The following is a 26,225-nucleotide window of genomic DNA, read 5'->3' as shown; positions in this document are numbered from 1 at the left end:
TGTGCCATTCATATAAGATACTTCTGAAGGACCCCTGGGATCTCTGAGGAGGAACGGCAGGCTATAAATATGGTTAGACAGACAGACAGACAGACATCTTTTTCTGCTCTGCTAGTTTTGACTGGCTGCTTTTGCATTTTAAAGGGGGAAGATGAAAGGAAACACTTTCTTCAAACACACTGGGTTGTATCCAATGCTGTGCACAGGACGTTCTGCTCAAATCAAAACACTTCTTAAACAAACGTTAAAGAGCTGTAGTTCTCCCTCCCACCACACCCTTTCCGCAACAAAGTGCTAACTTAAGGGTGTGTCACAATAGATACCTTACTTATCCTCATCAACTAACATGGAACTTTATTCTTGCCAGGGACTTTAACTAAGAGACCCTGACAAAAAATACAAGTTTCGCAGAAGTAATTACACAGGATATGACGAGTCAACAGGTAGAGGGATGAGACAGAATCAGAAGAAGAATTTCTGAAGTGGCAACGTTGGTAGGTTTGCTATAAGTAGCACTGAGGTGGGCTTGGGTGATTTTCTCTTCCAAAACTGATGCATGAGACATTGGAAAGGGGTTAAGAAAAGTTGCTTTGGCTGCAATATTGCATCTTTTCTGCTCTGCCTTTGCTTCAGGAAGACTGATTCCTAATCTCCAGACTGTTCCGGAAATCCAGACAGCAAGCAATGACGGCTGTTTTCTCACTTACCATATCTGCTGAGTGATTTGGTGAAGGTGGAGGAGTTGGAAATGTTGTAAGCTGAATTCTGCTTGGGCACCAGGGCCACAGAGGAACCATCTGTCACCTATAGCAAGAATATTAGCAAAACAAAGATTGAATGGACTTTTCAGATCCACATATCATGCATCTCTCATTTCAGTAGCTCCTCACACTAAGACAAGCTGAAATTGCAATTGCCTATTCAGTGGGTTCCCAAAGGCAGTTCGATACAATGGACCAATGGACCATCATGCCTCAGGGAAAAGATGGAAGCTGAGGTAGTCTGATTACACTTGCAGGTCAACATCCCCATTCTATCCTCTCCTCAGCCTAACTTGCTCTGAGGGAAATTCTAACTTTCTACATTTTTAAACATTTTCTCTTTTTTCATGTATCTTGCTCGCATTCTAAAACATTTAGCTAGGTATTGTCCTAATAACTGCCCCACTTTGAGGAAATACCCCCACACTAGTACACTACCCCTCAATTCAGGGGTTGGGAACCTGAGGCCTAAAGGTCAAATATGGCCCTCCAGAATTCTCTCAAAATTCTGCCTAGTAGGCCACACCCCTCACTGACCCTACTGTGCACTCTTCCTTACGTGTTTTTGCATGACTGTATGGAGGATAGGTGTGTGTGTGTGTGTGTGTGTGTGTGTGTGTGTGTAGAAACTAGCCTGGTGTACAAAGATAAATTTTCATTGGACTTCCGGGGTGGCACCATCGGCAATGGCGGACTCCCTCTGAATTGGAGGGACCAGCTCCGCATGAAACGGGTCTTTTCCGCTGCGGCGAAGCGGGGACCCTTTTGGAAATCACAGGCGGATGAAGCCTGTGACCGTGGGACTCGGCGGGCACCCTTAGCGCCCCCCCAACCCGCAAAGGAACCCACTAACGGGCTCCGAAGCGACGAGGGGGTAGTGGCGCGGTGCTGTGAGTCAATTGCTTTTTCTGCGGAGCGAAGCCGCATAGCCGTTGCCAGAGAGTGCTGCCTTTTTCCTGGGACAATTTGGCATCTAAAATAACCACCTGTGAGTACTGAAACATTGAACATTTGGACTTTAATTAAGAACTGGCGAAATAGAAAGGAATTTGGACTTAAAATTTACCCCAATTTGGTATTGAAACAGGAAGGTCTAAACAGGAAGTCAGCCTTCCGTTTCCTTGTAGCCAGAACAAAGCAAAGATAACGTAAACTAGAGCTTTGAAAATCACTTTCAAAGGATTGGTTTTCATCATTTAAAATCGCTGAACCCCCCTTCGGCAGCAGGAGAAGAAGGGGGATCTTTTTTGGGGCTGTTTAAACCTGCAGAAGTGAGTTTAAAGCAAAGTAATTTTCCACCGTCCTGATCCTGGAGCGGGGTGTCAGAATTGACGTTTGAAGCTCATTGACCAGAAACAAATGTCTCTGACAGATAGTTAAAAGAAGAGAAACATAGTGATTCCATTGTTTCCTTTTGCATTTTAAAAAGGACAAATATGGACAAAATATCTTAAAAAAGAAACTTTGTTGCTATTGTTTTCAAAAGAAAGAACAACCAGAAGTTTTTCCCCTAGAGGGGGACTATGAAATTGTAACTAATTCCTGGGAGCTTGCAGCTGCCTCAGATTACAACCGTGGGAAAGGATTTGTGACCTTGCAGGACAATGTCTTCAGAAGCACTGTTGGGTGCTCTCTGTAAAATAAATGCCCTATTGGATCAGTTAAGCCAGAAGATGGATTTGATGACTAATGCGACCGGAACCTTTGAACAGGTAGTGGGAAATTATATGGAGCCCACTCAGGAACTAAAACAGGAGTGTGCCATGACAGAACAACTGAAAGAAGAGGATGTTGCTGAATTTTGGGCGCCAGAGATGGAGGGAGCTGCGGCCCAGCAGGAACATAAATTTTTGGATTTGACAAATGAACTTGGAAAAAACCAGACTTGGAAAGATAAAGTTTGGTTAGGTTTGGAAATGGGGGGCTGGACAGACCCCCCTACACAGGGAGATTTGGACTTTTCGAGTCTGGCAATGGGCCGTCAGATGTCTGGAGCTGTGGGGGCTCTCAATTTTGGAGGGAATCTGGAACATGTTTTTAAATATCATATGGAGTCCAGTCTGGGCTATGGAAAAGGGGCTGATCTGTTGAAAAGGGTCCAAAACATTACCAAGCTGGAGTTCCCACGAATGAAAGGAAAATATGAAGAAGAGCTGCGGAAGGGACATGGAAGAGACTTGAGGGCCTCGGATATAAGATTACCAGGTTAATGTGCTAGATTAATAGGATAAAAAGGACTGACAAAACCCGGGACCAGGAGGAAGGGACGTGGATGAAGATTGGATTGTTTTTTCTTTTTTTATCATTAGGATTGTTCTATAAAATTGATGAATGTTAGAAAAATGTTGAAATGAAATTACTTGGCTCTTGTAAAAATGTCTAAAGAATTAAGTAAGTATGTTATGGTTAGGAGAAGTTGGTAAAAATAAGATTTAAGTTTTAAACTTTAAGGTTTTCTATAAGATAAGATGAAAATAGATTAAGGTAAGGTAATGATAGAATATTATGAATTAAGGGAAGGATTTGCTGCGATTATTATTAATCAGGAAACAAGAAAAGGGAGGAGGAGGTCAAAGAAAGAAGGTATTGAAAGTGGAGAATTTGAGAATGATGGTTTTATTTTTATTTTTATTTTTCTGTCTTGTTTTTTCTTTGTGTGTGTATAATTTTAAATTTCCCCCCCAATAAATATCATTTTAAAAAAAAACAAAGATAAATTTTCATTCATTGCTCCACCCACTTCTGCCTCTGCCTCTGCCCCTCCCCTTGATGCCCTCAAGCTTGTCCAGAAGGGAATATGGCCCTTGGGCTGGAAAGGGTTACCTGTCCCTGCCTTAATCCTTTCTGAGGAAAAGCCATGTTGGGCTAGGTGTGTAGAGGATGGAAACTTGACAGTCCCTTGCCCCAGCAAGGCTAACTGTGAATGCAGAAAGCTGGCAAGTGACAAGGTGGCCTACTATCTGCGGGCAGCTGCAAAGGCAAGCAGTGAGTGGTTCCCACTGGCCCACAACCCATGTCATTTCAAACTGGATCCCTTCTGAAAGGCTGAGCCAACCCCCTTAGATGTCCAAAAGGGTGCATCAGGGTATACAGTGGTACCTCAGGTTAAATACTTAATTCGTTCCGGAGGTCCGTACTTAACCTGAAACTGTTCTTAACCTGAAGCACCACTTTAGCTAATGGGGCCTCCTGCTGCCGCCAAAGCACAATTTCTGTTCTCATCCTGAAGCAAAGTTCTTAACCTGAAGCACTATTTCTGGGTTAGCGGAGTCTGTAACCTGAAGCGTATGTAACCTGAGGTACCACTGTATACTAAAAGACCACTCTAGATTGTTTGGCAGTATACTCAGGAACTATCCTGTTTGTGACTGATCATTAATCTACATTACGCAATATCCAGATTACAGTCAAGAGTGTATCATGCATTTCTCTTGTATCAGATGCAGAGGTTGTCTGCAGTGCCCTTCTCTCACACTGTACACATGAAGCATCTAAAGTTGAGTGAACTTAGTTGTGGCACTTAGATGTGCCACAGAGTTTCTTGTGCCACACCTCTACAGCTAAAGCCAGCAGACCACCACACCTGGTAATGGGCGAGAGTGTTGAGCCTTTTCCAGTCATTGTCAATCTTTGTCGTGACATCTTCATCTTGCAGTATTATCCGAGCCATCCTGCCCTGCCGCCACTCTGCACCGATGGAAGAGAAGGGCATGGGGTCACTGGGGATCGTGCTCACTTTGGACAGATCACAGAACGAAAGGCATGGAGAGCATGTGAGTGAGGCGTGGCACAAACAGTTTTTAAAAGCCACACCCCACTTTAAACCCTTGGCTGTCTTGTGCGCTGCCAGCAGCTATGCTGATGAGGCTGGCCAAACATTTAGATGGAGAATAACTGACTCATTTTCTCCTGTCTGTACTCCATTTGCAAAAATGGGATATCACTGTTCTTGAGCAGCACCATCCTACTGCTTGACCCCGTTCAGTGAATCTCCAAGCAACAGAAATATCTGCAGCTGACCCGTGTTCCTTTTATTTTCCCTTATTGAGAATCTCAAATTTTCAATGCCGACTGAGCACTACTGTCTCAGCCAATGAAAACACTGGCTTCCAAACTCTGGGTCCAACAATCTATTCAGGTCATTCACAACAAGCATCAATGAGAAAATGTATAGCTCTTCTTAAATTTCAGGATGTTATGTGTGGAATCTTTACAAATGCAGAATTTAGAAGACTAAAGTACAGAATGCAGCGCTGAGACTTGCTCCTTCTTACATTCCATGGTGCAGCATCTGATGTTGTGCTAGGACCAGCAAGTACACATTAAGAACATTTTCCCCAGCAGAGACTGAACGATGACCTCGCTTGCAAATTGAAGGGCATCTAAGTTTCAAACTACATTGGACAATGGCAAAGGCCTGATTTCTAAGCTAAAATGTATGCAAGCAGGTCTGGGATGCTAAGTCACCTGCCAACCACTTACCTTCATGCAGCCTTTCCTGCAAGGCGGTTGATGGACTCTCTTTCTATATCAGAGCCCAACTTTTGGAAAAGTGGCAGTTGGGAAAAGGTTGTGGGGAGGAAAGTGGTTGGCAACAGATGACACCTTAAAGACTAATAGATTTTATTTTGGTAGCAATAGACTTTCATGGACTAGAGACCTTTGTATATGACAAAATCAACGCAAGCTGATGCTCCAAATAAGTATGTTACTCTTTAAAGTTCCACTAGACTGTTGCTTTTGCTGCAACAAGCTAACATAGCTACCTCTGCAAGTACAAATGCAATATGAACTGGTTGTGTAAATCCACCCTTTAGTATACACTGACTGCACAGCAAACATCTGTAACTCTGCAACTTACCCAGGTCCATGTCCCCTGCTTTAGGTCTCTGTGAATAAGGGACTCCTTTATACACAGCATCCAAAAGCTTCTCCTTCACTTGTGTGATGGTGTCACAGTTTAGAACCTTGACCGGGATCTCGGGAGCATTTTCATTCTCAGGGTTCACACAGTTCAGCGTCTATATGAAAGAAAAAGGTAAATATATTTGCATGATGGGATTTGCCACATTGCACTATGGTTGCATATCGGGGGAATGCAGAGGGAAATGAGCAAGAGAATGAGAAGTCATTAAACTGCCTTGGAAGCTTTACCCCCTTTTCCAGTCATTAGGTTGGAAATTTGGGGGAATGCAAAATTTTGCAGTGGAATTTCTTACCCCCCAATAACATTGTCCCTGCTGATCAGATTCCAGAAAACCAGGCTCCCACTTGCACTAACCAGCATTTTGTAGTCAATTTGTTGACGGATAAGCTTGTCTTCACTTAAGGAGTAGCGAGCCTCTCCAGTGATAGCATCAATGGGTCCCTTCTCCATCTGCTGTTTGATGGCACAGTAAAGCATGAACAGAGGTTCACCTGCACACTCCTAAAGAGAAGGGAGGAAGACAGGGCATTAGATAGAACATCCCTTGAAATACCTAAAATAAGCAGCTGTTTCCAAATCAAACTTGAATTGGAGGCTGATTTTATTAAACACTACTTCCATGTAATAAATTATTATTATTATTATTATTATTATTATTATTATTATTATTAATTATTATTATTATTATTATTATTTGCTGGACCCTGGAGAACATGCTTCAAATGTATACACAGAAATGACCAGTGTTGTAGTAAGATCAAAGTTTGCCTAATGATTACGGTATGTTGTTTAGTACCTTTGGATCTTGCTCCATTTGGTTTCGTATGGTATCTCCTTTGACCCCTTTTTCTTGCCAAAAAAAGCCATTCTTTGGAAAACCTTATCAGAAAAATCCTACTCTTTGCAAAATACAAGTCAATTGTTTCAGTTGGCTTTTCACACAAACAAAATAATGGACAAGGTGTTTTCTGAATATATGCCAGCTATTAATGCTGAGGTACATGATGGTTTGAGAAACAAAGCAGTGAAAAAGCATGTGTGAACTTTATAAATTCTAGAACTTCACCGAAGATCACTGATCTACAGGGATTATAACCCTACTTCCCCCCCCCCCAAAGCGTAGGCTCAATTGGGCAGCACAAAATATCCAATACATGGGGATGGACAAGGCATGAGCAAAGACTTCATAAGATAAAGTAGACCATAAAGGGCTATCTCAAGTGGTTGTTCAGTAGGTATCTGGGTTGACTGATGTGGTTTTCTACAAGTTTTTCTGCAAATTAATTCTCCATGTTCATTCTTACCCATTATTGGATCAAGTCAATGAGCCATATAACCTAGAATCAATCTCCGACAATAGCCAGGACCTGGTTCTTCAGAAAAGGATATATGACAACTGCAAAACAATCCATTAACTATTGTTCACTCAGAGCTTCCAGCATTATGAAGTTAAGAGACAAGCGGGACATAAATCTGCCTTCCTCTACATTGATGGGGAAACTGGCCCTCCAAATGTTGTCGGGCTCCACCTCCCATCAGTCCCAGCCAGCATGGTCAATAGTCAGGAATGGATTTGTATATCCTCTATGAATTTGTCTCATCAGTACAAACAAATCCAGATTCTACAACTCTCCATAGCCATGTGCCTCATAAGTCAATCCTTAGATACGTGAAATAAATGCTTCCTGTTGTTTCTTCTTCACTTACTAAATGGTCACACGATTTCATTCTAACAATAAAAGAAATGGAAGTCTGTGATTGTTGTGCAATTAAAAGTTAAGGACAAGACAGTAAACAAAAGGAGCCAGTAGGCTCCCAGCTGAAAAAGTGTCAACCTCAGCAGTCAGGTGTGTATGATTAAAATGGACTGGAAGTGAGGTGCTGAAGCAGGAGAGAAGAGATGGAAATTAATAGGATGAGTGTGAAAGACATTTGAGAAGGTGAGGGGGGAACTAGAGAGACATCACTCTGAAAACTATTATCAGTGGATTGAGACATTGACTTCAACAGTGTTTGGATCAGACGTATAGTAATGCTACATAGCTGGTCCCCAGGAGTGTTTCAGTATCTTCTTGTGCAATCTTTTATGCCAACTAGGGTGAAGATGAAAACAGGAGGGGTAGAGACAAAAATCCCAAGTGACCTCAGTCCTGCCACCTCTTTCCCAGCTGGCCACCATCAAAACAAATTCTACTTTGGTGCAAAGTGCATCTCCTCTCTCTGCCACCATATGCTGTTAGCATCTCGTTAGCATCTGCAGTAATTAAAGAGACAGCTGCTAACGAGCAAGAACAGGCATACATCATCCCTAGACCTACCGACAACACGCCTGTCTTTGAAATTATGTTTCATTTGCAAACTTGGCTTCATTAAGTCAGCTTGGGAAAGAAAGAGAGAGAGAGAGAGAGAGAGAACCAATGTGGGTGCTATGCTGTTTATTAATAACTGTCTTGTCTCCTCATAATGCACAAGCCAAATGATGGCCGTACATTAACAGGCATGCATGGCAATTACACTCCAGCATGGCAAGACTCTCCCATTTTTGCCTGCCCTCCTCCCTTTTCAGGTGAGGCCAGAAATTCAAGCCTCTTCCAAGGAGGGCTATTATTACTTATAAAAGCTAACTGCAAACCATTCAGGCACAAAAAAGCAACACAGATGGAGAATAAATTGAAGATGGCTCCTTGGTCGTATCTTGTTTGTCTGTTGTGATCTTTCATCACACAGTTTTCTCCCACTTGCAGTCAGCTGAGGAGCCATGCATTGCTTGAGAGCGAGGTGCCTGACCTGTTATCAGGGCTGTTTAAAGGCACTCTTGAGAGCAGTGGATTGCTTTTTACCTTTTGATCACCTCTGAAGACTAACCCTGTTTTAATGTTCTCGGTCCTGAGAGGTTCTGGATACTGCGTCTTATACAATGGACAACAGACAGAGAGGGTTTCGTGTTCTTTAAAACTTGGGGTAAGTATTAACTAGTTAATTACGTTCGGTAACTGCTCTTGAACTGTCTGACTCCCAGCTACAAAAGTGCAGTTGGGCAGGTTGCCATAATCATGCAATAGTAGAAGAACTTTCCCTAAGAATTAGCGGGTTCAATATCTGTTTGCAAAGGGAAGTGGGAGGATTTGGCATGGATCTGCTAGAGAGCAGATTGTGGTTTCAAGCTAACAGTGATACACCCATTTAAAACAGGCCACTGAATCTGCTCTAGCAAAGCCAACAGTGAGCTCAGTAGATCAACTTTATGCCAAATGATGTGTTAGCCAGCTCTTTCTTATTTACGGGAAGGCTATCACACATACTGACTCCAGGATAACCTGCTTTGGCTCTTTGCCACTTTTATTAAGTCTCCAAACACAAAAGATGAAATTACTTTTGCCTTCTCTTAAGGGAGGTACATGGGCAAATAGAGTTCACAAAGCATTTGGTTGGGTCCCTCATTGCACCAGGCCCATGCCAGGCTTGCTGAGAGATCTGTAGGTGCAGTACATGCTGGAGGCATGAATGGTACCTGCCAGGGCTATAGAAGACCTTGAGCCCCAAGCCCCCCTTGTATGCTGATATCACTGGAGGGCACCAAGTTCTGATACGATGGGTTGGCTACATGGGGAAGGCAAGTGAAATCCGGATGGATCCCACTGTAGAATAAATCAGTGAGTGTCTATTAGGGTAGAGGATAATTACATTCAGTCCACATTTTTATATAAACCAACCTAATTCGCACCTCCTGGACTAATATACAGATTGGAATGCAATTATTATTCAGATGTTGCCCATCTCTGTATTTTATGGCTCAAAATATGCACCAAAATGTGTAAAAAAGTATTAATGGCATATTTTAACATGAAACATGTTTAGAAATGCATACTTTGAGAAAAAATACATATTTAAATAAGCTTTTGTGATAAAATATGTATTTCAATAATGTGTAAATATTAATTTTCATAGAGATTCTTTTAAAAACCACAGATTAATGTGGAAATAGGATGGAACAGACATATAAACACATGCAAGATTGAAGCAGACTGGAAATAAGATGGTTCCGTCCATCCTTGGTCTTCAGCACTCTGAATACTGTCTAAGATTGGCCAAAATCCCAAATCTCTCCCCCACCACACACATTTTGCAAACCCCCATAATTTGGTGACTTTCTGTCTGGACTACTGTAATGTAATGTGCTGTATGAGGACCTGCCCTTGAAGAAAGTCCAGAGGCTATAGTCAGTACAGAATGAGCCTGCTACGTTGGTAACTGGGGCAGTCCAATGAGACCATGTGTCGCTAGTTCCGAAAGCACTGCACTGGGTGCCAATGAGCCACTGGCACAAATGAAGGTGTTAGTGCCAGCATATGAAACCCTAAATGACACAAGGACCCCAAAGAGCACCTTCCCCATTATCAGCTATCTCAGCCCCTATGAACAGCTAGTGAGGCCTTGTTGGCTGTGACTGCGGGAAGGGGGCTATGACCCATGACAGGGCCTTTTCAGTGGTGGCTCTGTTCGTGGAATGCCACGGTTAGGTGTGATTGTCTCTATCACTATTGACTTTCAGGAGGAGTTTGAAAACACTGCTATTTACCCAGGCATTCAACAGCTGAAGGACAGTGCTCCTGGCAACTGCGAAATCACAGGATGAGAGAATGTTTTTAACCGTAGCTGTTTTCAAAATGCTTAAAAAAAATGTTTTGTTGTGGATGTGGTTTGCTGCCATGTGCTCCTTTAGGAGGAAGGATGGGATATTAATAAATAAGTATAAAATAGTAACCAAGCCCATAAAACCAGGCAAAGGTAAGTTGGCATCTTTAGGCAAGGACTTATGTTAACACCACATGCTCCCCAACAGCTTTGGAGCAGGGATTATGTGCTGATCTGCAAAGATAAGAAGCACTTTAGCAGCTGACAGCGGGACACCAGCCAGCACCTACCACATAGCTCTAACAACCTCTTTGTGTAAGGAGACAATGCTTTTCCTGGGCTCATCATAAGTCTGCGCACAATCTTTTAAAAATGACATAGACCAAAACACACTTTTATGCAACAGGACAGTGACTGCACAGTCAATATGGGATGAGCTTTTAGAATTCACGGCTCTGAACCCAGTTCCTGGAAGGAATGGATCTGAGGCAAAACCAAACATTTGAGCATAAAATACAAAACCAAACATGAAGAAAGCCACCGATAACTTGCTGAGATGACTCCCCCCAAACCCTGGAAGTATGGCAATTCCAGCACATAGCCCAGCCCTCCTCAATTTAGCCTGGTGCCTTCCAGATGTTTTGGAGTGAAATTCCTATCAGCCCCTGCCAGTTTTTATAATCCAAAACATCAAGAGGGTACCACAATGAGGAAAGCTAACATAGGATTCTATCCGATGTAAAACCTACTCAGAGTAGGCACATTAAAAGTAATGGTCGTTAGTAACTTAGATAGAGGAGACCTATCAAAATGAATCTATTTCATTTCCTTTCAACTATTTGTATACTGCTTAATCACAATCATCGCTAAGCAGCGTACAAGAAGCCCAATACAGTAAGCTTCAAGGCCAACTAGGGATTTCAACCCTGGTTCTCCCAGTCCAGTACTGTAACCACTACACCGAACTCTTACTGAAAACACCACAATCTCTGGCAGAGATGTTTCCAGGTCCTCTGACCCGATAACCTTTTAACTGGAGATTCCAGAGCTTGAACCTAGGGCCTTCTGCATGCTCTACCAGTGATCAGTTGGCCCTCTCTGACACAAATGCAGGGCTGAGATCTCACAAATAAACTAAAGGATCTAGAGGCCTGCTCTGCTCTTTACATATTGTCTGCAAATGTTTCCATTACCTTTGTTCCACTGACAACTCAGCACTGTTTCCAGGAGTTCTCCTGTCTATAGCTTTCTCTGAGCTTTCTCTGGCCAATATTAAGTAGGCACAGTGGCTGTAGACCCCAGCTCCTGCGAAAAGCAGAAGGGCCTAAAGGCCAAATGCTCTTGAGAAGAGCACCTCCTTTAACCTTCAACAGATTAAGAGAAGCTGCAGGATGCAGAGTAAAGTGTAAACATTGGCATTTGCATATGAGTGCCTGCGTATGTGGAGAGAAAGCCTGAAGCAGCATGAGCCAAACTATCTAACGCTCACAGTGTCTTATTGATGAGATTTAGCTCATCAGGCACCTAATATTGTGCATTTTTCAATGCTCCTCTTTATCTGCTTCGCTCTCCCATTCCCTGGGATGGCTCATTAGGAGGCTGATGAATGGCGCTCGAGGCCTCAACAAAAGCACCACTGCCCGGGCCTGCCGATTCCACGATGCCTGCCTGTCCCTACCTCTGCCACAAACAACACCTGGGCAGCCAGGGCGAAGGAAGCGGGGAGAGGACAGAGAGAGGAGGGAGAAGAAGAGCAGCACATTGATCTCGGCCTTCAGTGGTGCTGAATCAATATATCATTTCCCTCACAGATGATTGGCAGGGTTTCTTTTCATTCCTTTAAGGGCCTTGTGCTGTTGCTGTGTAGCTGTCACAAGAGGCTAGCTAATGCTACATCCTTGTATGCTACACCTATTGTGAGTGTTCATCTCATGAAGGGCTCAGGCTGGAGATAAGCACTGAGCTATGGGAGAGCAGAGCTCGGCTCTATATAGCAGCAAGAGTTGCATCCTGATTGTGAGCCCCGCTGCCCATACTGGAAGGTGCTGCTTTGAGTAGAGTCCTCTCCAGTAGAGCTACTTCTGCAATGGAGAGGGAGAGCTTCTGGTCTCACTAGGTCTTCAGCAGAGTTCTCTGAGTCAAAGGATGGCAGTGCCACATCCTCTGACTGATGGGACACTGGTCCCCGCAAGCTTGTTGGGTAGCAGCACTTCTGAACTGGCCACATATGCTCTCCCTCTTCTGATCTGGAGTCCTTAGCTCCACCACCTCTTCTGGTCCCTGACACACCCATGGGAATAATTCGTGCCTATCTGAGGACATATGGGCCAACCAGCAAGTGTATAAACATAAGCCAAATCTGGGAGGCATCCTTAGTGCTGCAAATCAGAGGTGCTCCTACAAACCCTTCCCTACAGGAAAGGCAGTAAATATAAGATACCACCATTCTTTCTTTCTTTCCTTTGTTTTGGTCATCAACAGCTCATTTTGACCCAAGGACACAAACTCATGCCCCAGCTGCAGAGGCATTCCCTTGTCAGGTCCTTCTCCAAAGACATGTTTTTGCAAAAATTCACCAAAGGCTACACACACAAAAATGCAAGTACGTTCACTTGCTGGATTTGCATGTGCTTTTGCTACAGTGTGGGGTGGGACCATATATTTCCCTGCTGGCAAAGTGCTTGTGGGGAAGCCTGTTTCAAGTATCTTGACTACTACTTCTCATTTCACAACCACCTGCAATCCTCACCCCTTTAAAGCTACTCAGAGAAATGATATTCTAGACATCAGTTGATGGGAGCTGTCTCTTGCTGCTGGTTACATACATTGCTCTTTTGTACTGAGGAGACTGGAACACGGAGCAGGGTAAAGGTAGGTGGCTGCAACCGTAGTGCACTTGGCTCAAATGACAATGGCTCGTATGAGATGTAATGGTTGAAGAGCTCTAAGAACCAAGTCTGAACACGATGAACTAAACTACAAATTTACATCATAGTCAGCAATAGCATGTCTATAGGGAATGCACCCTTCTATTTTCTAGGGAAATTCTCATTCTCCTTCATAAACTCTCAAACTAAAACTTGCCATATGGTCAGTTTTTGACCAGTCTGTTTTTATCTTTTGTGTGTGTGTGTTTTAAATAAAGCCTGGCTTACTGCCACTCCAAACAAAATAAAAACCAGCAAGAAGGTTTCCTTCTCACATATTGTCAGAGCTATCTTTTTTGTAATAAGTTTTTATTGAAGAATTTTGAACTGTATAATACAAGCAACAGAACACACAAGCACAAAGCAAGCAAGCAAGCAAGCGGCAAAGGAGATTAAAAGAACAAAATAATGGGTCACAGTTTCTTATATATCTTGAGTAAAGGTGGAAAGGGGATGAAGAAAAGGCTTGGTGGAAGGTGAGGCAATGGCCTGGGGTCACTGTTATATTGAGTCTTTCCAGAAGACCATCTGGGTAGCAGATGGGAGGAATTCCCCCACTGAATCGCTTATAAATGAGAGGAAGGGAAATTGGGTGACAGCAAAAGCATTAGGCTTTGCCTGGTCCATATTCAAGACAATTCATGCGAATAAACTTTTCTGATAAATCTATTTGCCACATGCACTGGCACCATGATTCAAGCATAAAATGAGGCCTTTTCCATCCCCCCAATAGCCATGCAAGCAGCTGTCAGGAGGAAAGTCAAAATGTCTCTATGGAGCAGCCTTGGGCCGGTAAATGGGCAGCAAGAGCAAGTACAGGAGATTTAGGGACAGTTTGCTTAGTTATTAAGGATAGCAGATTAAATATTTTGTCCCCAAATCAATTGGGGAAAAGCCACCACATGTGTACTCTGATCTGTGCTGTGAAAGAACGCTGCCCTGAGACTGTAGAGCCCATTTCTCCGAATGCAGAAAATCTGGGGGCAGCGGGGATCAATGTTCAAATGTACCAAGGACCATGCTTTCCAGAAGCTTAAGCACATAAAACAACATTGGCTGTGTTTGTGTGTGTGTGTGTGTGTGTGTGTGTGTGTATTATCATTAGAACTCGGTATATGTTGGCTCACTAATGACCATCTGCAGTGGCAACCGTTCTGGTAGGCTCGATTGCTTTGTACCTTTCAGAGATGTGGGAAGAGGGAAGGAGAACGCTGCATGGAAATGAACTTCAGCAACTGATGTGATCCTGCTCCTCTTCCTCAAAGCAGCTCTACGAGCTTGGTAACTAACCTGCAGGACAGATTTATATACTTGTGCTTGCATGCACAAGGAATGGAGGAATGGAAAGAGCCAGTCCATTGGATTTGGGTGGTGACAAATGGCGCTGCCAAATTCCAGCAGCATGAAGTCAACCCTTCCTTTATCCAGCTTGGAATGCAATTTATCTATTCCAGGAGCTCAGTGCACAGAGATATTTTTGAAGGAGAGACTTTTTGGGGTTTTTTTAAAGCACCACATGGGCTCCCGGTGTCTCCTACACACAGCTTGAGGTGTATTTCTAGACCAGACCACACAGCACCACATTCTCAAAAACTTGTGCACCTTTGCTTGAAACGCTACATGAAGCCTTCTCTTGGTCATGGCTATATAGGAACTCTACATTTAAGGCTAAGGCTACATCTGCACCATACATTTAAAGCACTATGATACCACTTTAACAGTCATGGCTCCCCCCAAAGAATCCTGGGTAGTGCCGTTTATTAAAGATGCTGAGAACTGAGACCCCCTGTTCCCCTCGCAGAGCTACAATTCCCAGAGATCCCAGGCTGAATGTTGAGTTCTGTGAAGGGAACAGGGGTCTCCTAAAAACTCTAGAATATAAATTCAAGAATTATTATCTTTATTGTACTGTCACAGACCCAGTAAAGATACTACTATATGAGGTTGCCTGAGTCAAGTCATTGGTCCATCTATCTCAGAACTGTCTGACCAGCAGCAGCTACTCCAGGTTTCAGGCAGGGCTTCTTCTCAGTCATACCTGGAGATGCTGCGAATTGAACACGGGACCTTTCTCATGCAAAGCATGATCCACAACCCTTCCTTAAAGAGTGGGCTATTGCAGAACTTTGAGGCTTCTGCAGAAGAGCTGCAAAAATAAAAAAGCTTCTGGCTACAGAATCCCTTGGTGTTGGAAAGGAGCCAAACCCCATCCCAAGCTTCAGGCAGCCTCTACAGCTGAGAGTCTGTGGCAGAGGCAGCAGTATATTAGGAATGGGTTCCTTCCATTTCTAGCCTTTCTCCCAACAAACTCATGTATTCCATGACTTCACCACCTGAGCTCTCCTAAATTATTCCCTCACCTGGCCCCTGCCAAATCCCAAAGTCATGCAAGAGCTGTAGCTAGAATTAAGTAAACATTGTCGCCCATAGGACCAACTTAACGCAATGGTGATTAGACAGTACACCGAAACAAGGATATACAGAGCTGGGTTTTAAGAAAAAAATGTTTAAACAGCAAAAAAGCACTGTTCTCCTTACATCCTTGCAAAGTGATATATGCTCTACAGTAGTGATATACGTTTATAGATATGGGACGTCCCTAGACAGAGGCAAAGAGCGAAGTGCATGTAAGCGATAACATAAATCACCTCTCAGTGGCCGATCACTTGCAGTCTCTGCATAGCTCTCAACTTGCTTGGAAACAATTCAAGCTTTCTTTATCTTAATGAGGGATGGTATCCCACGAAAAACAGCTCTGCGCCACAATGACTTGCTGAGTGAAAGTCTGGCAAGATCCCAGTGAAGCATCACTTTTGACTGACAAACAGGTCTATGTAACTGTCATTAACCTGGGTTTCCTTCTGGAGTGCGGGTAAACTACAGCTCCCCTGACACATGGGCCACAGCAGTGCCAGGCAATGGCAGCCATAATTCATCCATGGTGCAGCAGCTCGTAGCTCGGGGCTAGGCAGGGCCTGCAGGTTTTACCTCCACGGAATGTACCTGAATCTGTTTGTGCCTACTGATTTTTCTCCAGCAGACAAGACCAAAGGAAGAAATGTACAGCATACTAATGAGCTGTAATGGGTGGGAAGGGAACCTTGCACCAACTTAATGCACCAATTTAATGCAACTGCAGCCATGCCACCTCCACTGAGATCCTGGGAAATACTGTAATTCAGTGCCACAACAATTCTGGTTGAACAATGACAATCGCCGGTTTTTTTTTGTTTCCCTTCCATGTAGGGAATTCAATTGTTTACGCTGTTCCATCATCCTTCAGCAGTTCAGTCCCTCCTTCTATCAGCACCTCCCTAAAACCATTAACCTACCTCTGCACCAAACTGGTTTATCATGAATGGAGGAAAGGGTTGGGGATATCAGGAAAGTGAGTGGAACAGTGCATCAGAGTGACTTCTAAACGCATCCAAGTTCTCTAAATGTTATCTAGAAGTTCACGTGGTGATAGCAAAGAATAGGAAGACTGGTAACAATTGTTAGCTTAGTTTTGCAGAAAATTGGGGTATACCAAATGTGGAACCAGCCCTCCCAAACCTTGGTGTTCCTGATTCCCAAGACACAAGCAATGGTTTTTACAAATCAAGCACCCAAATCTTTTCCCCAGCCTCATTCTACATGGTTAACAAGATGCTCCACTCTTACCTTTAAGAACTTGTACAGAAGGAACGTGAACCAATTTGTCAGCATTTTTTCAGCCACCGACTCAGTCCTGTAGGGGAGGTAGGGAGTAAGTGTGAGAACAGGAAAAATCAGAGGCCTCTGATCTTTTCTCAAAGTCTCAGATCCTTTTGCTTTTTCTCTTAAAGGCTTTAAAGGTCAAACCATGAAAGGCAGGAACCTCAAAGCAAAGAGGAAGGTAGCCAGAACACGGGGGTTGCCATGACAAAATCTAAAGATAGTCCTGGCAACAGCCAATCCCACTTTGCCCCCACAGAGCTCATTAGAGTAAAACCTGGACTCCTGCTGGCCACAGCAATAAAAATACAGCTAAAGAAAAAGAGTTGACCCAACCTCCATCAGCAAATCTCCAGAGACTGCTCCCCAGAATCATCTTCTGGCCCTTGCTCCGCATTTCTAAAGAGTTCAAGGATCTGTATTTTCACTGAGTTTAATGGAATTCACAAAGCTTCCCAGTTAACATTTTGTAGGAGAGCAATAGCTGGGAAAGGCAAGAAAACTCTGAACTATGTTGAAATACTTTTGTATATCAGTGAATAATCTCAGCTGGAAAGTACTCTGTAACAGCCATACATAATTGAACATAGAATCACAGAACTGTAGAGTTGGAAGGGATCCCAAAGGTGATCTACTCCAACCCCCTGCAATGCAAGAATCTCAGCTAAAGCATCCATGACAGAGCTCACACTGACCAACTCCAAAACCAGGTGGTAGACATTGCCTCCCCTTAAAAAGGAAAAAAGGAACATATAGTATTTCCAAAATTTGGGGGGGGGGAGCAACTGGCCCAGCTTACTCCCCACAAAGGAAGACAGCCTCCAGAAGCTTAAGTGATGCTTCAGACAATGCTGCCAAGCATCATTGCAATCTCTGGTCTGGTCTAGTAGTGAGCTGAGTTGCCTCTTTTCATTGATTATACCCCCATTGAATGATTAAGATGGGTTTTGTTTGTTTTCTTGCAATAGGTTGTGGAGGGGATGTCTACAACCAATTTCAGCTTAAGACTCACATGAATGAGTCTAGAATATGTTGCAATTTTTTTCAAACAGTGTTTTTGTTTTATTTTTTACATCTCTAAGCTGCAATTCAAATGCCTGTCCCATCCACAGCAGTCATGGGTTTCTATTACAGCAAAATATGGGGAGAGCAATTTATATAAATTCCACTGCATGTGAGAGAGTGTGATCAATGAAAAGCTTCTTCCTCCTCTTTAGTATTGTGAGAAAGGTAGGATAAAAAGAGCCCAAATTTTATCAGCATCTGAGAGGCTCGGTTTTATTGCACTTGTTTCTCACTTATCATTTCTAGCACACCATAATACTTGACCGGACAGAGATATGCTAAGAAAGAGCTAAGGAGTCTCGCTTCCTTCCGTCTGAGTGTGGGACCATGTTAAACAGATCAATGTAGTGACATCATGAGGATCTGCAGCAGTGTATATTGGAATACTGACATTTAATGGGAAACTAAAACTCTTGCGATTCTGGGGTTTGCCAAGTTCCCAATGTCTGCATGAGTTGGAGAAACCGCTGAATATAACAAAAAATGAATTATTCATATGTCAATATATCAGTGGATCCTCGTTAAGGTTTGGTAAAGAAACAGAGCATCATACTAGTTTCCCATTGATGTGCTATTATATACTGACAATATAAGATTTGGATTTTATATTTATACATACTACTCCAGAGTGCAGATGCTTAGTAATTGCATTTAACTGCAAGTGAACCTTCTTGCATTTCCAGAATGTATGTTCTCATTATATGATCATTGTGTTGCTTTTTGTCCATGACTAAAGACATTGTCATCTAGGAAGGAAGAGTTCCAGTCTAAAGCACATCACATGGCAAACTGGGGGACAGCAGGAAGGAAGTTTCAATATATTTTCCTATGCACATCAGCCTCTCTCTCTCTCTCTCTCTCTCTCTCTCTCTCTCTCTCTCTCTCTCTCACACACACACACACACACACACACACACACAGCCAAAGTATTTCAAAGCAGGAGCCCAGAATGAGATCAAGGCCAAGGCCAAAGGGAGAACTGGGAAAAAGATAAGACTGAAACCGTAAAGAGTTGTAGGCAGACAGAGCTGCTGGTGGAGGCTCAGGGCTTGATCACCAGAGACATGAGCAGATTAGTATACAGAGACAGGGCTGTAAGAATTGAGTCTGTGTTGACTGCCTTCACTATTCATCAGCTCATACCAATGAAAACATTGCTCTGATACAAAAATTAAGATTCACCTTAACATACTTATCAAACAATATTTAAAACTATGCACATTTCTTCCTTAAAATGGAGAAAAATATGCAGGTGGCTCTGATTGAAATTCTTTATTTATGCCTTTTTGGCTGCTCCATCTATTAATCATCAGATCAGTTATTTCATATTCAAATGCTCACAAAAGTACAAGTGACGCTAATGACCTCAAGAAGGAAACTGCCTCCTCATTGCTATAAGGGAGCAGAAGGGAGGGGCTAAGGGGTGTTATTGAAAATAGCAAAACCAAAACAATCAAAATCCCACCAAAAGCTGCACATATTTTGAGTGGAATTCCCATGAAACAATGGGAGTATCAGGCAGGAGGGAAGAGTTAATTACTGCAGATTGTTTTGAGAGAAACCACCTTGCCTGTTGTTGAAATCAGCCCTGAGCGCTCACTGGAAGGACAGATCCTGAAGCTGAGGTTCCAATACTTTGGTCACCTCATGAGAAGAGAAGACTCCCTGGAAAAGACCCTGATGTTGGGAAAGATGGAGGGCACAAGGAGAAGGGGACGACAGAGGACGAGATGGTTGGACAGTGTTGTTGAAGCTACCAACATGAGTTTGACCAAACTGCGGGAGGCAGTGGAAGACAGGAATGCCTGGCGTGTTCTGGTCCATCGGGTTACGAAGAGTCGGACACGACTAAATGACTAAACAACAAAAAAAGGTAAAGGGACCCCTGACAGTCAAGTCCAGTCGCAAACGACTCTGGGGTTGCGGCGCGCATCTCGCTTTACTGGCCAAGGGCGCCAATGTTTGTCTGCTCCGCAGACAGTTTTTTCGGGTCATGTGGTTAGCATGACTAAGCCGCTTCTGGCGCAAATGGAACACTGACACCAGAGCAGCGCACGGAAACGCTGTTTACCTTCCTGCCACAGCAGTACTTATTTATCTACTTGCACTTTTTGGCGTGCTTTCGAACTGCTAGGTTGGCAGAAGCTGGATCCAAGCAAAGGGAGATCACTCCGTCACAGGGATTCGAATTGGCAACCTTCTGATCGGCAAGCCCAAGAGGCTCAGTGGTTTATACCACAGCGCCACCCGCGTCCCTAAAATTTATTTTTTCTTATTTGGCACTTCCGGGGTGGCGCCACCGGCAATGGCGGACTCCCTCTGAACTGGAGGGAATAGCTCCGCGGGAAACGGGTCTTCTCCGCTACGGCGAAGCGGGGACCCTTTCAAAAATCACAGGCGGATGAAGCCTGTGACCATGGGACTCGGCGGGCACCTTTAGCGCCCCCCCAACTCGCTAAGGAACCCACTAACGGGCTCCAAAGTGAAGAGGGGGAAGTGGCGCGGTGCTGAGAGTCAACGGCTATTTCCGTGGAGCGAAGCCGCATAGCCGTTGCCGGAGAGCGCTGCCTCTTTCCTGGGACAATTTGGACTTTACAACAAGCACCCGTGAGTACTTAGATTTTGAACAATTGGACATCAAATAAGGACTAACGAGCAGAAAAGAATTGGATCTTAAAATACCTATCTTAATTTGGTACGGAACAGGAAGGTCTAAACAGGAAGTCAGCCTTCCGTTCTTTTGTAAACAGAATAAAGCAAAGACAACATAAACTAGAGCTAAGAAAATCGTCTTTAAAGGACTGGATTCCATCATCTATAATTGTGGAACCCCCCTTTGACAGCAGGAGAAGGGGGAGGATCATTTTTAGACTGTTTAAAGTGAGTTTAAAGTAAAGTAACTTTCCTCCGTCCTGATACTGGAGCGGGGGTGTCAGGACCGACGTTTGAAGTTCATTGACCAGAAATAAGTGTTTTTGACAGATAGCGAAAAGAAGAGAAACATAGTGATTCCATTGTTCCTCTTCACATTTGAAAGGAATAAATATTGACAAAGTATCTTAAAAGGGGAAACTCTGTTGCAAGAACAAATAGAAGTTTTCCCCCTAGAGGGAGACTGTGAAACTGTAACCAACTCCAGGGAGCCGGCAGCTGTTATAGATTACAATCGTGGGAACAGGCATTTGACCTTGCAGGACAATGTATTCAGAAACCTTGTTGTGTGTCTTTTATAAAACAAATGCCCTACTGGAACAATTACATGAAAAGGTGAATTGGATGGCGACCTCGACTAGAAATTTGGAACAGGCAGTGGGAAAATATGTGGAGCCCACTCAGGAATTAAATCAGGAGTGTGTTTTGACAGAACAGGCCCAACAGGAATATGAGTTTTCGGACTTGACAAATGAACTTGGAAAAAGCCAGATTTGGAAAGAAAAAGTTTGATTTGGCTTGGAAATGGGGGGCTGGATTGACCCCCCTATGCTGAGATGTCTGGACTTTTCAAATATGGCAATGGGCCGTGAGATGTTTGGGATTGTGGGGCTCTTAATCTTGGAGGGTTTTTGAAACATGCTGTTAAATACCATATGGAATTTAGTGTTGAATATGGAAAAGGGGCTGATCTGTCGAGAAGGGCTAAAAATATTGTCAAGCTGGAGCTATCACGAGCAGGAGACAAGGGAAAATACAGCTACAAATATGAAGAAGAGCTGCGGAAGGGACATGGAAGAGACTTGAGGGCCTCGGATACAAGGTTGCCAGGTTAATGAGCTAGATCGACGTGATAATAAGGACTGACAAAACCCGGAACCAGAAGGAAGGGACGTTGGATGAAGATTGGACTTGTTTGTATTTCTTTTCTCTACCATTAGAACTGTTCTATAAAATTGATGAACATTAGAAAAATGTTGGAATGAAATTACTTGGCTTTAGCAAAAATGTTTAAAGAATTATGAAAGAATGTTATGGTTATGAGAAGCTGGTAAGGACAAGATTTAAGTTTTAAGCTTTAAGATTTATCTTATTATAGAAAGATAAGACTAAAACAGTTTAGGGTAATGTAATGACAGAATATTATGAAATATGGAAAGGATTTGCTGGGATAATTAACAACTAGGATACAAAGAAAGGGAGGAGGAGGAGGTCTAAGAAAGAAGGTAATGACAGTTGAGGATTGGGAAATAATGAATTTGTTTTTAAATGTTTTTAATTGTTTGTGATGTATTTTTGAATTTTTTTGAATTTTTTTTGTTTGAATCTGTATCTATATGGTGGGAGGGGTTTGTCTTTTTTCTTTTTTAATTTGTTAATTATGTTTATTTTGCATTTTTCTTTGTCCCTATTTTATTTTGTAGCATTTTGAAAATTCCAATAAATATCATTTTTTAAAAAAAATATTTTTTCTTATTTCTCACGTAGTCGGCTCAAATATAATTCCTGCCGATTTTCACCTTCTGCTTTGATTAAATGGAGTGTTTCCTTGACTTTGTTTTCCTAGAAAAGCAGATCCATGCTTGCAAGATAAAGCACATTATCAATGCCCATAAACCTTCTCTTTCACTTTCCCATAAAAACTGAGGCCTGCACAACTTGTGACCCAACAACCTAAATGCAGTCCATTGCCCAGTTAATCTGCTGCTGCAGCCTGCCTTCGGCAGCAGGCTGTGTTCTGGTTGATTGATCAAACAGTGTGTGGGTCTGCCTTATGTTCTGAAAGTGGCAACCCTATAGGAACAACTGTGCTATAATCGCGTTTATTGACCTGACTAAGGTTTTTGACAGAAGTGCCTGGCGTGCTCTGGTCCATGGGGTCACGAAGAGTCGGACACAACTAAACGACTAAACAACAACAACAACCAAAGAACGGTACACTCCTTCTATCTGGGATGGTCGTCCTCTTCCACCGAGCGCGCAGCTTCGGGAGGGACGCACATGGAGCGGTGAGGGAGGAAGGGGACACCCGCCTAGCCAGCCAGATCAGCTTCAGATGTCCCTAATTTCATTTAAGAAATGTTGGAGGGTATGGTGGTGTAGTGGTTAGAGCTTTGGATCAGGCCCTGGGAGAGGCCAGGGTTCAAATCCCCTCCGTGCCAGGAAGCTGATGGGGTGACCTTGGGCCACTTACAGACTCTCAGCCTGACCTCCCTCACAGGGTCCATGTGGGGAGAAAGAGAGCTCATTAGTGGGGTAGAAATGGGATAAAGCAATAATTTGAACCTTGTTACAGCTCCTGCAGAAAGTACAGTTTGCGGAAACAAGGTAAGGAAGTCCCACGGTCTTATTATGGATCAATCTGGCATTCAGAAACAGCCTCGCCAAACCAGAGGATCTAAGTGGATAAGCTACCAGGAGGACCTTCTTAAGGAGTGGGAGAGCTGAAACAAGGAACAGAGACCAAACATCTAGGCCTCTGCCCCAAACGGTGGTGAGCTCCTCCAGTCTGACCACTGAAATTGGGGCATCATCTCTGCAACTCGCTTCTACCTGCTCACCCAACAACAACAACAACAAAGGCTTTTGACACTGTAAATCGTAATGCCCTGTGGACTGTCCTTCTGAAAATTGGCTGCCCAGATAAATTTGTAAACATCATTTGGCTCCTCCATGATAATATGACAGCAACAATCGCAGATAACAATGGCTCTCAAAGTGAACCATTCACAGTGGGCTCAGGTGTTAAACAGGGTTGTGTTATTGCCCCAACTCTATTCTTTATTTTCATTGCCATGATCCTACACTTTGTTGAAGGGAAACTCCCCACCGGAGCAGAAATCATATATCCAACAGATGGAAAGCTCTTCAATCTGAGCAGGCTGAAAGCAAAGAGTAAGGTTACCGTAACTTCCATCATAGAGCTTCAGTATGCTGATGGCAACGTAGTGTGTGCACGCTCAGAGGATGACCTCCAAACCATCCTAAATATCTTTGCAGAAGCTTACGAAAAGCTTGGCCTATCACTCAACATCCAAAAAAACCAAAGTGCTGCACCAACAAGTACAAAATAACCCCTCTGCAGCGCCACAAATCCAACTCAATGGTGTAACATTGGAAAATGTCAACCACTTCTCCTACCTAGGCAGTTATCTTTCCACAAGGGCCAACATTGATGCCGAAATCCTGCATCGCCTGAGCTCTGCGAGTGCAGCTTTCTCCCGACTGAAGTGCAGAGTGTTTGTGGACCAGGACATTTGCAGGGAAAGCAAAATGCTTGTTTACAAAGCTATTGTACTACCAACCTTACTATCTGCTTGTGAAACATGGACCACTTATAAATGCCATCTCCAACTCCTCGAAAGATTCCATCAACAGTGTCTCCCAAAAATTTTACACATCACTTGGGAAGACAGGCGAACTAATGTCAGTGTATTGGATGAAGCAAAGATCATCAGTGTTGAAGCAATGATTCTTCAACATCAACTTTGTTGGACTGGTCATGTTGTGTGGATGCCAGATGATTGTCTTCCAAAGCAACTACTCTATTCTGAACTTAAAAATGGAAAGCGTAATGCTGGTGATCAACAAAAGAGGTTTAAAGACTGTCTCAAGGCAAATCTAAAAAAATGTAGTATAAACACTGACAACTGTGAAACACTGGCCTACGAGCGCTCCAGTTGGAGAACAGCCTTTACCAAAGGTGTCATGCTAGGAGGAAGGCACGCTTGGCAAATCCACACTGTGATCAACTCCCACCCGGAAACCAATGTCCCCACTGTGGAAGGACGTGTGGGTCCAGAATTGGCCTCCAGTCACTTACGGACTCATTGTTAAAACCGTGTCTATGGAAGACAATCTTACTCGGCTACGAGTGATCGCAAAGAAGAAAAGAAAAAAGATGGTTAAAGTATTGAACCAGGATCCGGAAGATCTAAGTTCAAATTCCTGCTCAGTTCACTGCGCATTTGAAAATTCCCTCCGTTTTTAGATAGATTTCGCTATATCCACCACGACTAGACTCGCAATAAGAGCTAATTCACACACTATATTCTCTTAAGTCACCATCCTTTGGCTCCTGAGCTCATTCACCTAACAAGGGTATTACAGACCCTCTCAGTTTTACACTGCACGTGGCAGTTCTGTTTGCCACAGGTACACCAACATGACATGTAAAGCACATTTTCAAACATGCAGGAATATGCAGTGGGGAGATGCTGGCAAAGGAACTCATCTCAGGCACATGTTCATTGCCTGCATACAGATATGCATCTTCCCTTCATGTGCTAATGGTGTCTAGTGCAAAAACAAGTATATACACAGCATGTGCAACTTCTCTGTAAAGTGTGAATTGGACCTAATCCTAGGCTGAACACTCTGAAAGGATATTCATTTGTGTCTTTGGCACCACACTGTTCCAAATGGCCCATGATCAGATAAGGAATCTTAAATATATTTTCTTAATATGCTGTTATTCTAAATATTGGCTTTCATTAGGAACAACTTTTCAAGGACTGGATTGCTAAAGGACAAAGAAGGGGAAGCACAGCGACAGACACCGTGGTGTATGTTTAATAATTGCACTGGTTCTGCAGCTGGTGTTTCTTTCAATATTCATTGGCCTGTGATACAGGAGACCTATCTAGCTACCATTTAAAAATTGATGAAGCAGAGCAGATGCAGAGTGGAGCTGGAACGCTGCCCCTGGCTCACACTCTTCCCTCACCTGTCTTGAGGCTCTTTGCTTAAGAAAATCTGCTGGGCTCTGACATTAACCCATCCCAACAATCACCTGGGAGGAGTGGTGTGGATCTGCCCTGAAGAAATGATTGGAAAATAATGACAAGGGAAGGTAAGAGCCCAATGCAAAAGCGAATACGTAGAGAACACCTCTCTCTTGGACCCATGAGCAAAGAAGCCTGCTCCTGATGCCATCCATTCAAAACATCAGATAGTGTTTAAGGGGCAACAGGAGAAGGCCCATAGTCATTTTGGATGTAGGGTGAAAGAGTTTGCTATTAACAACCTCAGGACCATCCAGGAGCATTTACGAGATTTGTAAAATGCAGGGTTTGTGGGACAGACTGCTGGTTGAGATGCAAGAATACAGGCAATGACTTGCTGCGGTCAGCAGCCAAGGATGCAAGGATACTGCCAGTGAGAGTGGAAGTAATGCAGGGTGCAGTGAGAAGTGGCAAAAATCTACATTAAACCTTCAGTGATAAGTAGTTTTAATTAATGAAACAGATGCCATTTCTAGCACTCGGATTTTAAAATGATGCC

General features: G+C 43.4%; 1 protein-coding gene across 4 annotated transcripts in view; it reads right to left on the bottom strand.

The window, feature by feature from the left end:
- PLXNA1 (plexin A1) overlaps nt 1-26,225 on the bottom strand; it is a 296,620-nt gene that overhangs the window by 15,872 nt on the left and 254,523 nt on the right. For 3 of the 4 annotated variants that reach the window (XM_053378005.1, XM_053378003.1, XM_053378004.1), the window contains exons 23-27: nt 16,914-16,980; nt 6,043-6,189; nt 5,623-5,782; nt 4,345-4,496; nt 708-804 (exon numbers count right to left, since the gene is read on the bottom strand). In XM_053378005.1, the coding sequence (XP_053233980.1) occupies nt 708-804; nt 4,345-4,496; nt 5,623-5,782; nt 6,043-6,189; nt 16,914-16,980 (623 nt within the window). The remainder of the gene's footprint in view (nt 1-707; nt 805-4,344; nt 4,497-5,622; nt 5,783-6,042; nt 6,190-16,913; nt 16,981-26,225) is intronic. The other variant, XM_053378006.1, reaches the window with a different exon arrangement.

Source organism: Podarcis raffonei, chromosome 2 (genome assembly GCF_027172205.1).
Source record: "Podarcis raffonei isolate rPodRaf1 chromosome 2, rPodRaf1.pri, whole genome shotgun sequence".
NCBI lineage: Eukaryota > Metazoa > Chordata > Lepidosauria > Squamata > Lacertidae > Podarcis > Podarcis raffonei.
Note: the sequence above shows the minus strand (reverse complement) of the source record. Positions and strands in the feature narration are given on the sequence as shown.